At 38.1% G+C, this 13,788-nt stretch overlaps 1 protein-coding gene across 1 annotated transcript in view; it reads right to left on the bottom strand.

Annotated features, from left to right (window-relative positions):
- Positions 1-13,788, bottom strand: part of CUNH10orf67 (chromosome unknown C10orf67 homolog) — a 121,414-nt gene that overhangs the window by 53,229 nt on the left and 54,397 nt on the right. The window contains exons 9-10 of the mRNA XM_054594705.1: positions 9,449-9,508; positions 8,609-8,785 (exon numbers count right to left, since the gene is read on the bottom strand). Coding sequence (XP_054450680.1) covers positions 8,609-8,785; positions 9,449-9,508 — 237 coding nt within the window. The remainder of the gene's footprint in view (positions 1-8,608; positions 8,786-9,448; positions 9,509-13,788) is intronic.

Here is a 13,788-nt window from a genome sequence, read left to right as displayed (position 1 = left end):
GGAGACATGTTCACAAATTCCGGTGGCATGAAACAAAATATGGCTTCATCATATAATTTTAACCATCAGATTAACTTGACTCCATAACAGTCCATGACATTAGTTGTAGGTAACTTGTTTTTCTATTCCTGATATTTATGTATACTCATATATTCAACAGAGGAATGAATCCCACTTGATATTGGTGAAGGAGATTCTCAAGCTATTTTCAAAATTAAAAAAAATGTTTAAATCATGTTTATTCTATTACAGTTGTCTCAATTTTTCTCCCTTTGTCCTACTCTACCCATCCCACCCCCACCCCCGCTCCCACAGTCAATTCCCACCTTGTCGTCCATGTCCAGGGGTCATTCATACATGTTCCTTCTCCTTCCTCCCACCATTGTCCTCCTTTCCCATCCCCTCTGGTCACTTTCAGTCTATGGTTTATTTTGCCTGTGTTTCCTTGCCTGTGGTTTATTTTGTTCGTTAGTTTATTTTGTTGAATAGATTCCACTTACAGGTGAGATTATATGGTATTTGTCTCTCACTGACTGGCTTATTTCACGTAACATAATATTCTCCAGTTCCATCCACGTTGTCGCAAAAGGTAGGAGTTCCTTCTTTCTTTCTTCTTTTTAAATGCAGATTGATTTTATTTATTTATTTAAATGTCAAGATCCATTATAAAATGTTAAAAAATTTAAATCCATTATAGAGTCTCAGCAATCATGATACCAGCACAGAAATAATCAAGTAGATCTATGAAATAAAATGAGAATTCTAGAAAAAAAAAAATATATCTTTCTAATGAAGTAATATATGATTAAATTGATATTTCACATCAATAGGAAAAATAAGGCTTATTCAACATATAAGGTGCATGGATCACTATTACTTGAAATAAAACAAATATAGAGCCCTATTTCACATATACAACAAATATTCAGGTGAGTTAAAAATCAATATGTAAAATCTAAGGAGATATGTAAAATTTAGGAGAAAATACAAAATAATATTTTTCTTACCCTGAAGTAACATATTCAAACCCAGGAGATATAAAGTAAAATGTTGACAATATGACTATATTAAACATTTAAGGCTATACAGTAACAGTTATGTAAAAAAAGTTAAAGGACAAGTAATAGAATAGGGAAGTATTTTTAATGCATCCAAAGAAGGGTTAATAGTTTTTTTAGGGAAAAAAATTCTACAAACATTTAATCAAAAAGTGGATAAAGAATACCAAAAAGTCATTTAAAGTTTTTAAAAAAATAATAGAAATAGGAAAGGAATGTACAAAAACAAGTTTAGTTTCAACAAATAATAAAGTAACAATTAAAATAACACATCATTGTCACAATCAGATTAATAAGTATTAAAAATATTGGTAATATCAAGTATTGGTGACTGTGAAAGGAATTGGGTATTCATAGACTCTTTTTCTTTATCTTCTTAAAGCAGTCCCTTTAGCATATTTTGCAATGCTGGTTTGGTGGAGGTGTATTCTTGTAGCCTTCTTTTGTCTGAGAAGCTCTTTATTTTGCCTTCCATTTTAACTGAGAGCCTTGGGTAGAGAAGTCTTGGTTGCAGGCCTTTGTTTTTCATGACTTGGAATATTTCTTGCCATTCCTTTCTGGCTTGTAGCATTTCTGTTGAGAACTTAGCTGCTAGCCATACCGGGGCTCCTTTATATGTTACTACTCTTTCTCCCTTGCTTCTTTAGGATTCTCTGTTTGTCTTTGATATTTGCCCTTTTTATTATGATATGTCTTGGAGTGGGTCTCATTGGATTCCTCTTAAATGGGGCCCTCTGTGCTTCCTGGACTTGTGTGACTTTTTCTGTCCTCCTTTAGGGAACTTTTCCATCATGACTTTTTCATTCCTCTGGTCCTCTTCCCAATTAGGGAAGTTTCCATTATTACTTTTTCATTCCTCATGGTCCTCTTCTTCTCCTTCTGGTATCCCTATTATATGGATATTATTAAGTTTCAGGTTGTCTTGCATTTCCCTAAATGCCTCTTCATTCTTTTTGGGTCTTTTTTCATTTTCTTGCTCTTTCTGGGACCTTTTTTCTACCTTACCCTCCAGCTTGCTGATTCAATCCTCTGCTTCATCTAGCCTGCTTTTGATTTCTTCTACTGTGTTCTTCAATTCAGAAATTGCATTCTTAATTTCCTCTTGTCTCTTATTGATAGTTTCTATGTCCTTTTTCATGTTGATATAGTTTGCAGTAAGTTCCTCATGGTTTCCCTGTAGTTTTTGGTAATTCTCTCTGAGCTCACTTAGCTCACTGAGCTTTCTTAGAACCATTGTTTGGAACTCAATGTCTGATAGTTTACTTGCCTCTATTTCACTTGGTTCTCTTTCTGGGGATTCCTCCTTTCCCTTTGACTGGGGGGTGTTTCTTTGTCTTCTCATTATTTGTGAACCTCTTCTTTTTTGTTTCTGTGTCTTAAATTGATCTGTCTTGATTTCCTAACTCTGTGGTGTGAACTTATATGGGAGGAGACCACTGTTTTTTCTTTTTGGATCTGCCTCTGATGATGTCAGATGTTGTCCACGTCTGACCTTAGGTAGTCTGTTTGAGGCTTCCAGGAATCTATTGTCTGTGGCTGTCTCCTTCAGTTGTTAATCTAGTTACTCTACACTCAGCAGGCTGGCTTAGACACCACAGGGTGGGGCTTAGTCCCTTATGGGGGCAGGGTTATTGGGTCCTCAGCTGTTGCAGCTCAGGGCAGTGGTCTGCCTGAGCAAGATGGCTGCTGCTGTATGGGGGATGAGTCAGCACCGGGATCCTGCCAGCTACTCTCTCCCCAAAGCCTCCTTCCCCAGTCTTTCCTCAGGTATCTCCAGCCCACTCTGCCCCGGCCTTTGTGGGAGCCCAGGGTAAATGGCTGCAAACAAAAATTTATGTGTTGGCCCTTTAAACGGCTCTTTGCATCTAGAGCCTCCTGTCTCTGGCAGAGAGCAACCCTGCCACTTTTCGCAGCTGGCACTTGTGTACTTTTTGGGCTCTGGTGCTGTAGGCTGGAGATCCCCGCTTATGGTTTAGACCCCACTCTTCTCAGGGGGATCCAAGTGGCCATTTTAATATTCTCCCGGTGCTGCCCCCCCTGGGCACCTCACCTGCCTTCTTGAGTCTCTAACTGCACTCCTTACCAGTTAGATTGTGTTAAAGCTGATTCTTCTGTTTGTCCTGAGTGAAAAGCCTCCTTTTTCGCTTTTGTTCAGTTGTTCATTCCAGGTGATTTCTCCAGAATTTAGTTGTAATTCCAGGTTGATCCTGGGAGGAGGTCAGTGTGACTTCCACTCGCTCCTCCGCCATCTTGATTCCTATTTTCAAAATCTTTAAAAGCCTAAATAAAAGTATACCTTGATCCCATGATAGAGTTGCACAGGTTAACAAAACTTAAGAACTCTTTAGATTTGGTTACCATTAAATCAATTCAGTGAGATATCATTGATTATCTAAGTTTGATCAGATTATGCAAGTTAAAAGTAATATATAATACATTAATAGATATGAGAACAACTTTTCTTTAAAAGTTCAGGTTTTCTTTCTTTTTAAAAGATTTTATTTATTTATTTTTAGAGAGACAGGAAGGAAGAGAGACAGGGAGGGAGAGAAATATCGATGTGTGAGAGCAAGAGAAACATCAATTTGTTGCCCCTCAAACATGTCCCCAACTGGGGACCTGGCCCCACAACCCAGGCATGTGTCCCAACCAGGAACTGAACTGGCAACCTTTCAGTTCATGGGCTGTTACTCAGGACACTACAGGTTCAAGTTTTCTTGATGAAAAAAAAAAGAGATTACACTGAGGAAAAGAAAGGATATTAAATGAAGAAAATTTTAAATACCACCATCCATGAAAATACATTTCTAAAGAAATTGATATGGGTCATAATTTATAGAAACATACCCTTAGGGTATGAGGAGAAAGCTGCATACTAGAGATTCTCGGCCTGAAGAAATCAGGGCTGGAGAAACTGACAAGTTGGTAGTGCTAGATCCAAAAGGGTAGCCAACAGTCCAATACCAGTGTCTAAATGGTGTGGCTGCCTTGGGCTTAATTCTGGCCTTGAGCATCAATGTGAAGCAGTTCTATAATAGAACTCATAGCACCAAGCAACAGAATTGTTATCTGCCATAATGGCAATTAGGATGAGTGACAACATATCAAATTGTTCAGTCTCCATTGGGGTACGACCTGTGTGGGGGCAATGTTAAGACTCTTGCCAAATGACCTGCTGTTCAAGACTGGACTCAACTCCTAATGGGAACTGGAGAGAAACACACAGCTCAAACCCTGGCAGATGCAATAAAGCAACACCAAACAGTGAGGAGTAAGATGGCTGCTTTGTGTGCTCTTGTAAGTCAAGGATGACATTTCTTCTGCTGCCACCACGTGATATTAAACATGGCAAGGACCTAGCATCTGCCCCCCGACTGAAAATGTCTAGGGAAGAATAATAATTGACACAGATCTCAAATTCATCTTTTCTTGATCTCCATGGTAATATATTTGGTCCTTAAGTTAAATGATACTGTAATATCATCAATTCTCCAAATAAAATGTTATAATCATCCTCCAACAAAAAGAAAATAAGAGACAAAGCATGAACCCCTAAGTAGTCTTGCAAATAAAAATGTTCATTTATGCAAGTAGTAAATATTATTTTCACTAAAATATTTTCAGTTCCCAACATACTGAAAGTATTCAATTTATCATCAAACTACTCAGAATAAAATACTGTAGAAAATAACAGCCACTCTCAGTTAAATTTTAAATGGATATTATTCAGATTTTTGCTCTCAATTCTCTGAGAGCAGAATCTAAAGACGAATTCATTTTTATGGTAAATGGCAGGGGGTAACAGGGAAAAGAAGGGGAAAGGTCATCAAGGAACATGTATATAGGACCCATGGACAAAGGCAAAGTGGGGAAGGATTGAGGGTGGGAGGTGGGGGGGGGTGGGGCCGGGGAAAGTGGTGGTGGGAAAATGAGACAAATGTATTCGAACAATTAAAAAAAAGAAAATTTTGATTTTAAAATAAAACAAGTAATTATAGTGTATGATATCAATTATCTGTATATTTTAAAGTTATTCATATTATGAGACAAAGATCTAGTATAAGGGAAATTTTAGTGTGTCAACACAATCTATCAAAATACAATAAATATTCTTTGACAACCTCTGAAGACCATGCATATGTCCAGATGTCCTATCTCTGTATTTCTGTGCCCCTCTATCCTGTGGCCAAATGAGCAAAATGCTGCAAAAGGCTTTCCACAATGCTCTGCAGAACTATTAACTGCCTACTTTATCAAACCAAGCCACGGGAAGGAAAAATAATAAACAACATGTTATATTATTTTCTCCTCTGATGGTGTTTATTTTAAACTTCATGTGCAATTTAGTCAAATAAACAGGTTGTTGAGGAAAGGAATGAATGGGAAGTTCCAGAAGGAAAGGTTTTTCCCTCCCCATCTAGCCTATAATACTATATACCTGTAATAATAATTCTATATCCTGTAAGAATAATTTTTCAAAAATTATGAACTTGCAGGGTGACTATGGTTGTAATTGCAAAACTCTTGCAAAAATATTTCATCTAATAATTTTTGAATGAAAGAAGAGTGCTCTAGAGTTTTTATTAAAATCCTGTATAATATATGAATTGCTTTGTATTGTGTGAACTTTAAGAATGGGGACACAGAACACTTTGTTCCATGTCCCATTTCCCACACAGAACGGCCCTAATGTTTTCTGCAGATCTAAGCACACGCCATATGTTCCATCATCATACACCAGGTTACCCCATGGAAGGTCAGAAATCTTCCAGGGAAGCATTCACTGGGTGCAGCCTTAATTAACGAATTACCCTGGCTGGGGGGTGGTGGTGGGGGAGTGGGGGAGTGGAGTTGGGAGAACATGGAAATCCAATTTAACCTTGTTATGTGAAACCTTAGCATTTGAAATGTGTTACAGATATCAAAAAATAAACTTTACACAAAAACACTGTACAAATACAAATTTTCAGTTGTGAAATCGTTCATAAATAGAAATCAGACAGCAATGTTCATATCGCGTTTTTCAGACTGGCTAAACACTCAGTTTATCACTGTGTACTCCACTGAGTGAAGCATGTGTGCTGTTCCCACCGAATGACACAGATTTCAAAAAATAAGTATGATTAATTGGGTAAGTTAAATGACTGATTTAAAAGTTCCTGCAGCAAGCTCTCTGCTTGGACATTTACACGTAGTAAATATTACAAAACCTTTAAAGATGATCTTTAAGATGTCCAGTTATCTCAATATAATAAAATATTTAAAAGGAAGATACAAAAGTATAACCAGAGTGCATAAATATATATATTGTTAATCTATAGTGAAGAATAGACCACATGGGAAGGCGCTATAAGGGACCCCTTATAATAACAGAAGTGTATATGCTAGTGATAATGATGAGCCAGAAAACTACTTTAACTTTAATTTGTAAAATCAAGTTAATCAATATAAAGATGTAAGCACCAGCTTATGTCATCTCTCCCCTTCCCCCATCCAATTTTTACTTATTGTTATACATTCATTAACTTCAGAGTCTATCGGCTGACAGAATGTACTGCCATGTTTTGGAAACAGCAAGACAACCATCATTACAATCAGAAGGCAAAAATGTTACACAGAAAATTCTATTGAAATGTCACCTTCTCAGAGACCTGCCTGCCTTTGTCTCTCCTTACTGTGCATTTTCTGTGGGTGAGAACAGGCAGTACTTCTGCCCCTGTGGCTATGATTTTTGAAACTCAATTTCGATCTGTAAACTGAGGACAATGGAGTTTCTAAACTGGGATTCTAGGATTTAGTTACAGCTCTGGGGTTGCTGTAGGGATGGGGACGCCCCCCCCCCCCGCTGCCCGCTGTTGCCCTCTCAGGCTTGGAGGACCCGTCACTCTGTCCCAGTTGCCAACTCAGCTCAGCAGCCCTGGCCACATTCATCACAGAGCCATGAAGCACAGAACCCTGGCACTCGACCTGATTTCTGGCAGCTGACAGAAGCTTCTGGAGCAGGATATTGCCTGGACCACAGGTTTACTAAGTCCAAGGCGTGGACTGGAGTCCCTCACCCAATATGGTTGATCTCCCTGCCCATTCAGCAGGCAGCAATGCTCGGGCAGGGTTCTTTTCCTTTTTTGTTGTTTCTTTGTTTTTGTTTTGTTGTTCTTTTTGTGTTTGTGTAAGAATAAAAAAATAAGTGAATTAATTTAGACATTAAAAAAAAACCTTTCCAAGACCTGGACTCTAAAAATCTTACTTCTAGTACCCAAGCACCGGTCATTCATGTGTCAACTTCCCCTCCAAATGTCTTTCTCTTCTGTGAGGAATTACATTGGTTTCCAGTTGTCTATACTTCCTAACTTTCTACAAAATGGGAATGCTCTTAGAGGACAATCCTTTTTCTCAACTCCTGGGGAGTGACTTCCACTAATATAACACCCTGTCCTCTCTCTACTTGCTGTCTCCCTCCTCTGCTGGGCATGTGCAATGAGCCATCAGCCTGGGGAGCTGGTATGAGAGGCCTAGGTCTTTCTCTGTCTGTTTAGAGCAAGGATGACACAGGAGAGTGGTTCTGCTCTGCTCCTCCATGCCCTGAATGTTAGGGAGGCAGATTCTGCTTCCTGTAGGAGAGGGAGGGAGAATGTGGGAACAAGTAGAAACAAGACTGAGTATGGGAAATCAAAGCATGCAGGTGGAGAGACTCTTTCTATTAAGTGTTATGTGTTGGCTAGATGAGTCATTGATTGGCTTCTAACCTTTCTGAGAGTCAATGTGGAAAAGGAGTCTTGACTAGTTACACAATTCACAGTGTCACCAGGAAAGATCAATTGCTCAGAGAAAGTACAACCATTCACATAACTAAGGGCAGACGAAAGTTCCCCCACAGGATCAACCTAAAGGGACGCATTGAGTAATGCCACGAGCAGTACCTCTGCAACGCCCACACAACAAGTCAATGTTGAATTGAACATCACCAGGCTACTTCTTGACATGCCCTTTATGTAGATCAATAGTAGCACTGCAGATCCAGCAAAAGCAACTCTGATTATTTGAGAGGAAGGTGAACAGGGACAGCCATAGCAGATAATTCCATGCATGCATGGATAGTATGAGTCATTCCAGCTGTCTATTTAGAAAACTATAAGCAAACATTCTGTATACCTGCATGCCCTTCGGGGAAAATTTGGTAAGCTTCTGATAAATATTGGGCAGTAATGAGTTAGAGATTATACACCCTAGAAAGTGGTTGGAATATGGCTTCTCTACCTGGCTGATTTAAGAGAGATATACTATGCCTTAGTGACTAAGCTAAATAAAGCGCTGAGCTGGGGAGAACAGCAGCGTTCTTTCAGGTAACAAAGATGTATGGGGACAGAGAAGAGCAGCCAGAGGCCCTGCCCAGATGTGTGCGGGGAGCAGGGACAATCAGGTGTGTCGAGACTGTCAACTTTCTTGATGCGGATGTGAGGTATGATGTGCAGTTGCAATAGTGCTAAGAGAACCAGGGCCCCTGTGTAGATGAGGGTGTCGCAGGGTGTGGCCACGTGAGCAGTTCTTACCACAGGGCGCTCTTGCTGTAAAGACTTCGTTGGTGCCTTAACTCCTTTGGTCTTCACATGCAATGAACTGATGGAGGCAGAATGCGGCTTCAAAACGGTTCCAGTCCTGGATGGAATCCTGGGTTGTGAGGGCCATGGAAATAAAGTGGCCCCTTTTCCATCGGCTGATCTCGAGCTCTGGCACACAAAAAGAACCAACTTTGTTATTCTCACTTCATTCTTCAGATTTGTGTTCCATTTTTTTCCTCCTTTGCGCTGAGCTGGAATTGCAGGGTTGGAGTTTTCAGTCCCAAAGGACCCGGATCTGTTCTTGCTCCCAGTCCCACAATCTCCCCTGGCCTTATTTAATTTGCAATTTGGGCTCTCCGCCGCCCCACTCTTCCCAAGGATGTTAGTGTACAAAGAAAAACATACCATCAGATCAATGTTTTCTGGAGGCACCTGGAAAAGTGGAGTGGGCTGTTCCTGTAGCTTGAGGTTTGTATCTTATTTGTGATAAGGTGGGGGAGGGGAATAAAAGGTAGAAGGGAAGGGACAGGAATCTGGGGAAAAGGCAATGAGCCTGAGCATCAGTACAGGAGGATGATACCTTTCACTCTCCTTATGCCAGGCTTGCTTTCTCGTGTGCTTACACTCACTCTTTCCTTCTCACTGCTCTCAACATCAGCCTCCTGGTGTCCCATCCACACTTCTTGCTACACTGTTAAGCTTCTTCTCTTTCAAACTCAGATGTTTGCTACATGAAGCAAGTCCTGCATGCTATGTATAGATCACTCAACCCAGATGCCAAAACAAGAGAAGCACAGAATAAAAGAAAAAAAAAAGAACTTAAATACAAACCTTGATATTTTGGCTGTCTAGCTTTCTTCTCATTTCCATTTCTTCTTTATGTTTATTAATCTGTGAAATTAAAGGCCCATATCATTTGTTGTTGTTTGCAAAGATTAAAAAGAATTCTCTGTAAAACTTTCTATAGCAATGAAAGAGCATCTTAAACCATTAGACTAACAAAAACATTATGGGAAAATAAGTTATAATGTTGAATGTGAATGAGAAAATAAATGTGCTCCTAGAAATAAAGCATTTAAAAGAAGTAAACAGGAATAGACAAAATTGTAAATATTTAAATTCATTAGCATTTGTTTATGGTTTTAAACATAAAAGAAATTATAGAGAAACATGCATTGTTTGCTAATGTGGTTATAATTTGTTTAATATATTACTAAAATAGCTATAAAACTCAGTCCTTATAAGATTTTTTTAGGGAAAAATTAAAATAATTTATAGGCAAACATTAATAATGTAATAAATGAAATAATGTAATCAAGTCAATTATAATTTTCAGGAATAAAACACATTTTATCAACATATTTTTAAAAAAATTTGAGATGTAATTGACATATAACATTATTAATTCTAGGTATACAACATAATGATTCAATATTTGTGTATATTGCAAAAGGATCATCACAAAAAATCTAGTTAATATCCATCACCAGATAGTTATAATTTTTTTCTCTGATAACTTCTAAGATCTACTCTCCTAGCTACTTTCAAATATATAATACAGTATTATTAACTATAGTCATCTTGCTGTACATTCCCCTGACTTATTCATCTTGTAACTGGAAATTCATGCCTTTCACCTTCGCCCATTTCACCCATGCTTACCACCCACTTCTGGCAACCACCAATCTGTTCTCTGTATTTATGTGTTTTTTTGTTTTTTTTAAATCCTCAACTGAGGACATTTTTCATTGCTTTTACTTTTAGAGAGAGAGGAAGGGAAAGAGGGAGAGAGAAACATTGATATAAGAGAAAAGCATAAATCAGTTGCATCCCACTCACACCCAGACTGGGGATAAACACATAACCCAGGCATGTGCCCTGACTGGGAAACAAACCTGCAACTTTTAGGTCACAGGTTGACACTCCAATCAACTACACCAGCCCAAGCAGTTTTTTGTTTTCTGTTTTTGTTTTAGATGCCACACAAAGTGAGATCATACAATACCTGTCTTCCTCTAACTGACTTACTTTACATTATTTCTTCAAAGTCCATTCATATTGTCACAAAAGGCAAAACATATATTATTAATGTATGGTTCAATAATATTAAGATTTTTAATAACAGAGATCCAGAAAGTAAAAACAATGGCCTCCTACCATAGAAGTTCACACCAGAAAGTAAGGAACTCAAGACAGATTAACTTAAGATACAGAAGCAAAAGAGAAGAGTCTCACAAATAATGGGAAGACAAAGAAATATGCCCCACTCGAAGGGAAAGGAGGAATCCCCAGAAAGAGAACCAAGTGAAATAGAGGCAAGTAAACTATCAGACATTGAGTTCCAAACAATGGTTCTAAGAAAGCTCAATGAGCTCAGCAAGCTCAAAGAGAACTATGAGAAACTACAGGGAAACTATCAGGAACTTACTGAAAACTCTATCAGCATGAAAAAGGACATAGAAACTATCAATAAGAGACAAGAGGAAATTAAGAATGCAATTTCTGAATCGAAGAACACAGTAGAAGAAATCAAAAGCAGGCTAGATGAAGCAGAGGATTGAATCAGCAAGCTGGAGGATAAGGTAGAAAAAAGGTCCCAGAAAGAGCAAGAAAATGAAAAAAGACCCAGAAAGAATGAAGAGGCATTTAGGAAATGCAGGACAACCCGAAACATAATAGCATCTGTATAATAGGGATACCAGAAGGAGAAGAGGATGAGGAAGGGATAGAGAACCTGTTTGAAAAAGTAATGATGGAAAACTTCCCTAATTGGAGGACAGAAAAAGTCACACAAGTCCAGGAAGCACAGAGGGTCCCATTCAAGAGGAACCCAATGAGGCCCACTCCATGACACATCATTGTTAAAATGGCAAATAGCAAAGTCAAACAGAGAATCCTAAAGGAAGCAAGGGAGAAAGAGGTAGTAAAATATAAGGCAGCCCCGATACGGCTAGCATCTGACTTCTCAACAGAAACACTGCAAGCCAGAAGGGAATGGCAAGAAATATTCCAAGTCATGAAAAACAAAGGCCTGCAACCAAGACTGCTCTACCCAGCAAGGCTCTCAATGAAAATGGAAGGCAAAATAAGGAGTTTCCCAGACAAAGAAGGCTAAAAGAATACACCTTCACCAAACCAGCACTGCACAATATGCTAAAGGGACTGCTTTAAGATGAAGAAAAAGTTTCATGAATACCCAGTTCCTTTCAGAGTTGCCAATACTTGATATTACCAATATTTTTAATATTCATGAATCTGATTGTGACAATGATGTTATTTTAATTGTTTCTTTACTACTTGTTGAAACTAAACCTGTTTTAGTATATTTCTTGCCTATTTCTATTATTTTTTTAAAAGCTTTAAATAAAAAAAGATTTTTAATAACACAAATTTATAAGTAATGCCAGTAATTCTAGGTAATCTTATTATGAAATTAAACAATGATGGGAAATACATCTAACCATTAATCTCATTGGTGCTTGAACATCAGCTATCATGTATTTTCAAAAATATCTCTTCTCTACTGATAGATTAGAATTCAACAGAACAGAACACTTGTCTCATGAAATCTTGGGATCTGGGAGGACAGTAACTGATTTTCATTAAGGGCCATGTTTAGGTTATCTCAGTGGGTTTAAATTCAAAGATAATATTTTAACTTACCTCCATTAAAATGGTTTAAAAATAATTTTCTCCATACCACTATAAGAAATTTCTAGAAATATTGAACAAGCCATCCCTTGTTCATTAAAAAAAGTATCGAGTGCATACTATATACCAGCTACTATGCTAGATGTCAAATATACAGTGATAAGCAAAATAGACAATGAAGTTAGGTGGATAAAGTTGGGACAAAGTTAGATGAAATGGTCAGAAAAGACCTCTCTTGAGGAGATGATATTTTTGCTGAGATCCAAAGAACGAAACAAAGTAACCATATGAGAAGAGGGAAGAAATGGGCCCAGGAGTTATATGGGAAGTAACTATATCTTCCCCTTGGTTTTGCCATGAACCTAAAATTCTAAAAAAGAAGGTTTGTTTTTTTTTTAAGTGGGAAGAAAAAATAGCAGAAAAAAAAAAAACTATGCCATGATTCCAGAGGAGGGAAAAGCTGGGAGGGTGTGCTAAGGTCAAGGAGAAGGTGCAAAGTTTGAATATAGTTTTAAATACAATGGGATACCATTCAGTAACTTTAAGTGTGGGGTGCGGCATGGTAATGTTTATATTATGAAGACAACATTCAGGGGAGTTATGTCCCTGGTCTTGCCCAAGTAGTTGTTATCAAGCCAATCCTTCCACAGATGACAACTATAAACTTTGGAAAGAATATATTAAAAAACAAACAAACAACTACCTGAAGACAATAGAAAGAGATAAAAAGCAGACAGATTTTGGAAGGCCAAGAGCTCTTCAAGGAATGAGATTTCCCATTTTTACAGCTTTTAACTTGGCAGTGCCCAGTCTGTGTTAGGTGGAGAACCTAAAAAAATGGCAGAAAGCTGGCAGCTTTGTGGGATTGCTGAAGACAGACTTCAGAGCAACCTCGAGAAGAGCCAGGTTGGGACCCCCAAATTCTGTACATACATTCTGCCCAAATCTCTGGCTGATGTTTGAACCAGGCTTGCAGCCAAGATAAGGCTCAAAGATTGAACTGAAATTTGAGCGGCCTCCCACTGAAGATGACAGAGAGCTTGCAGTCAGAGCCCAACCAAATTAATTACCTGATTTAAAAAAATTCTACATAACATTCATAATGCCCATAAAGTCCAAAAATACTCAATACACAAATATGTAAGAATATGTGACCTATTTTGGCGTGACAATGAGATGGCAACTCAGGAGTAGTGAAATAAGATCTCTAAAATGCTGAAAGAAAGAAACACTGTCAACTCAGAATTCTATATTGAAGGAAAGTATCTTTCAAGATTAAAAGCAAAAGAAGGATACTTTTAGATAAATAAAGAAGAGAGGGATTGTATCTCCAGCAGACCAGACCAATAAGAAAAGTTAAAGGAAGTTCTTCAGGCTGAAGGGAAACCTACATAGAACCTCTGAACTTGTAGAAGGAATAAAGAGCATCAGAAATGGTAAATATATGACTATTTTGTCTTAATTTCTTTCAATACATATGACTGTTTAAAGCAAGAATTTTAATTTGATGTAAATGTAAT

The sequence above is a fragment of the Pteronotus mesoamericanus genome, unplaced genomic scaffold, assembly GCF_021234165.1.
Source record: "Pteronotus mesoamericanus isolate MK-2021 breed Mesoamerican mustached bat unplaced genomic scaffold, CSHL_Meso_final contig_130, whole genome shotgun sequence".
In the NCBI taxonomy this organism is placed as follows: Eukaryota; Metazoa; Chordata; class Mammalia; order Chiroptera; family Mormoopidae; genus Pteronotus; species Pteronotus mesoamericanus.
This window is presented reverse-complemented; position numbering and strand designations above follow the sequence as displayed.